The 4516-nt window shown below is 42.9% G+C and overlaps 1 protein-coding gene across 1 annotated transcript in view; it reads right to left on the reverse strand.

Moving 5' to 3' along the window:
• ADPRHL1 (ADP-ribosylhydrolase like 1) overlaps nt 1-4516 on the reverse strand; it is a 22454-nt gene that overhangs the window by 8880 nt on the left and 9058 nt on the right. The window contains exon 3 of the mRNA XM_006769296.2: nt 1756-1881. Within this exon, the coding sequence (XP_006769359.1) occupies nt 1756-1881 (126 nt within the window). The remainder of the gene's footprint in view (nt 1-1755; nt 1882-4516) is intronic.

Raw genomic sequence — 4516 nt, forward strand, 5'->3', positions numbered from 1 at the left:
GAAAGGAGGGGGCAGCTGGTGTGTATTTTGGGGTTGCTTCTTAGAAATCTCTTCCTCCTCCTCCTCCTCCTTCTCCTCCTCCTCCTCTTCCTCCTCATCTGACACCATGGCAATCAAGGGGCAGCTGGGGGAGTCACCTGTGAGCAGGGCTGATTTGAGGGGGAGGTGGGCTAGGGGTAGGGGCCTCAGTTTTGGCATCTAGAATATGTGCACAACAACCCAGTTGCTGGCTCCTGCAACGCAGGTGCTCCAAGAAGCAGAGGCCCAGGCTGGACTCCTTAGGGGGAAGGCCTAGGGGGCAGCTGGTGTGTATTTTGGGGTTGCTTCTTAGAAATCTCTTCCTCCTCCTCCTCCTCCTCCTCCTCCGGATAGAGGTCTGGGTACTTCTGCATGCTTTCCTGCCTGGCCTGGAACTGGTCTACACAGTCTGATCCCTTGAGATCCTCTGTGCTATAGTGGAAGCAGGAAAAGGCTGATAGCAGGGCAGCGAGGAGTCCCTGAGCCACATAGCCTGCACTTCCCACTAGGCAGCCTGCCCGCTGTGCCCACTGCACTGTCCCTGCCAGGAGCCCCGGGGGGAGTGGGAGACGGGGCTGAGGCACAGACACAGGGATGAATCTCCCTGTGAGCCCTGCAGCGAGAGGTCTAGGGGGTCTCCCCTGCCAGAGCACAGGGCTCTGTTGTCCCAGAAGGTCAAAGCCCCAAATGGAGGGCTCTATTTCCTGGGGCTGCTGCTCCCATGACTCCGGACTGGCCTAAACAAACAGAAACCTGTGCTCTCCCCATTCTGGGGCCAGAATCTGAAACTGGGGTGTCTGGGGCTGTGCTCCCTCCCAGGGCTCCAGGGGAGTCCTTCCTGCCTGTTCAATCATCCCAGATGTTGCCAACTGGCTGAATTGTATGCCTTTCTGTGTAAACTTTAAAGATCTAAGAAACTTATTTGTAGAAGTTATGGCTTAGCCTGTCACTGCCTTTGCTGAACTCATTGGCATGTTTTGCCACATCCACTTATCAGGGGTTACATTGCCCACTGCAGTTCACACCCACGAAAGAGTACTTTCCAGAAAGACATGGGATCACCCCTGAAGGTGACCTTGCAAAAGGACAACAGGCACCTCAGGACTTCTGCGTGGGGCTGGGGCACACGCCCTGCATTGCCATGATTAAGGGCTGGTCACAGGTACAAGAGTCTTAAGTCATTCTTTTTTTTAACATCAGGAGCTGATTGCTTTCTAAGTCACATCTCAGAGTCAGGCTCTGGGGCTGCCCCACCCGCCCTCCCTCTGTGCGATGGACATGTGGTGAGGGATCCCAGCACGCAGCTGGCCCCGCTGTGCACACCGTGCTGAGAGGGTGTGTGGGGGATGAAGTGAGTAGAATAATATACCTCCTATCACCATAATCATCCCTGTTGCAGGTGAGGACATGGAGGCGCAGGTCATTAAGTGACTCGGAGCAGCTCACATAGCCAGTGAGCCTTGGACCAGGGGCAGGTCGTGGCAGCCAAGGATGCTGGCTCTCTGGGCTGGCTTCTGTCTTGACAGCATGACACAAATGCTAGCTCTCATGGCGTCAACCCAGATCTCAGGTTTCAGCTCTTTTAAGTTGAAAACAGAGTTTAAGCAGAACTGTAGATGTACAAACCCAAGTCTGTCAACAAACAGCATCCAAATAGTGGATGTGACCACATAAGATTCCAGTCTAGTCCACCGGACTGAGAACGACACAGCAGGCACCTGTGCTGACGCCAGTTACCTGTGGGGTGGTTGTGCGTCATCCTGCCGCACTCGATGCTGACTTCGATCAGGGTCTCCAGCCGCTCGGGCTTCCAGTACCGCATGCCGATGCACATCGCTTTGGTGGCAGCTCCAAACCCCGAACCTACATGGACCATGAAATATCTCATTTTAGACCTTTGCTCCAATAATTCCACTTCAGGCAATCTGGTTTTCATGAATAATCTTAAAAAATGTATAAAAATTGATGTAATAACATGTTTATCATAGTGTCACTTGGATGAGTGAAAAATAGACACATCATCCAAATGCTTGACAAAGAAGAGATTGAATAAATTGCAAAGCATCCATGTGTGGAATGTTATTTAGTCATTAAACAACTCATTCTATGCTTCTACTGGGGACAATGTAGAAGACAGAATTGTGTACACAGTGTGCTTTCAATCATATATATTTTCTCTTTTTAAAAACAACTTCATGAGTTATAATTGACACATAATCAACTGCATGTATTTGAAGTATGCAAGTTGATGATTTTTGACATATCATATACCCATGAAACCAGCTCCTAAAGATAGTGAACATATCCATCACCCCAAAAAGTTTTCCTGCCCCTCCTGCCATCCCCATCAACCACTGATCTGGCATTACAAATTAGTTTGCATTTTCTATAAATTTATATAAACAAGATCATACAGAATGTACTTTTTTCCCGTGACTTCTTCCACTCAGCATAACTACTTTGAGATACACCACTGATGTGTATCAACAGCTGACTCCCTTTTGTTGCTGAATAGTACTCCACTGTATGGATGTACCACAACTGATTTATCCATTTACCTGCTGATGAACATTTGGGTCATTTCTGGTTTGAGGCTATTACAAATAAGATGCTATGAACATTCATAACCAAATCTTTGTGTGGACATATGCTTTACCTCAGAGTGGAACATGTAGCTCACATGGTAGATGAATGTTTAACTTTTTAGAAACTGACACACAGATTTCCAAAGTGGATGTACCATTCTACATCCCATCAGCAGCTCCTCCACATCTTTGACCTCATTTGCTATGGTCAACCTATTTAACTTCAGCCATTCTCTTAGGTATGCCATAGTATCTCACTGTGGTTTTAATTTGCATTTTTGTAATGACTAAGGATGTTGGGCGTGTTTTCACCCACTTATTTGCTATCTATATCTCTTCTTTGGTGAAGTGTTCATTTAAATAGTTCTCCCATTTTTGTATTGGATTGCTTGTTTTCTTGTTATTTTTAAGAGTTCTTATACACTCTGGATTGAAATCTTTTATCAGATATATGCTTTGTAAATATTTCCTCCCAATATGTGCCTTGCCTTTTCATTCTTTTTAAAAATATTTTTTTATTGATTTCAGAGAGGAAAGGAGGAGAGAGAGATAGAAGTATCAATGATGAGAGAGAATCATTGATAGGCTTTTATTACACAGAATTTGCTGTTGCAAGAAGATATAGTACTTATAATGATTACTTAAAATGGATCCAGCTAAAACAGATGGTGTTGTAAATATTGATCAAACATTTGTTAACCTCAATTTTATTTTATTCATGTTTCCAGGTGGACAGAACATAGAGTTAGGCACATTTATTAAACTTGTATGCAGCCCTAACCGGTTTGGCTCAGTGGATAGAGCGTCGACCTGCAGACTCAAGGGTCCCAGGTTTGATTCCGGTCAAGGGCATGTACCTTGGTTGCAGGCACATCCCCAGTAGGAAGTGTGCAGGAGGCAACTGATCGATGCTTCTCTCTCATCTATGTTTCTAATTCTCTATTCCACTCCCTTTCTCTTTGTAAAAAATCAATAAAATATATATATTTTTTAAAAAAAGCTTTAAAATTTTTTTTAAAAAGTTGTATGCAGCTGGGTATTTGCTGGTTCTCCATTTTCAGGTTTAGTTTAAAACTGAATTTCTTTTCATTTTATCGCAGAAACAGGTGTGATATAGAAGCCTTTCATTCTTTTAACAGACTCTTCTGGGGAGCAGAAGAATGGATTTGGGAAGTATTGTCTTCTTCAATTTCAATTTCCTGGAAGAGTTGTGTACAATTAGTACTATTTCCTTTTTAGCTGCTTGGTAGAATTCCTCAGTGAGGCTGTCTGGATCTGGAGCTTTCTTTGTAATGTTTTTCACAGATATAATGTAATTTAGGTGATTGTTTACTCTTAGTGCCATTTGGTAGTTTGTATCTTTAAAGGAATTTGTCCATTTCATCTAGTTTGTTAAATTTATCAGCATAAACATATTCATAGTATTTCTTTTCCTCCTTTTAGTGAAAGGTGAAAGATCCATACGATCTGAAGAGAAACCTTTTTTTTCCTTTTTATTTCTGTGGAAACTGTAGTGATGTCACTTCTTTCATTGTTGATACTAGTCATTTGTGTCTTCTTCTTTTTGCCTGATCATCAGCCTAGAGGATTATCACTTTTTTATCTTAAAAAATCAGCTTTTGTGGAGTTTCTCTGTTGTTTGTCTATATTTTCTTGGTCATAGATTTTCACCCTGATCTTCATTGTCTCCTTTCTTCTGTTTTCTGTGGGTTTAATTTGTTCTTCTTTTTTAGTTCCTTAAGGTGAAAATGGAAGTCATTGGTTTGAGACCTTAAAATTAAAATCTCTGCCTATAATTGTGGCTTTATCTATTTCTCCCTACAGTTCTATTAGTTTTTGCTTTGTATATTTTGAAGGTTTGTTATTAGATACACAAGTATTTATGTTGGTTACGTCTTCCTGACAAATGGATG

This window comes from Myotis davidii, unplaced genomic scaffold (assembly GCF_000327345.1).
Source record: "Myotis davidii unplaced genomic scaffold, ASM32734v1 scaffold444, whole genome shotgun sequence".
Lineage (NCBI taxonomy): Eukaryota > Metazoa > Chordata > Mammalia > Chiroptera > Vespertilionidae > Myotis > Myotis davidii.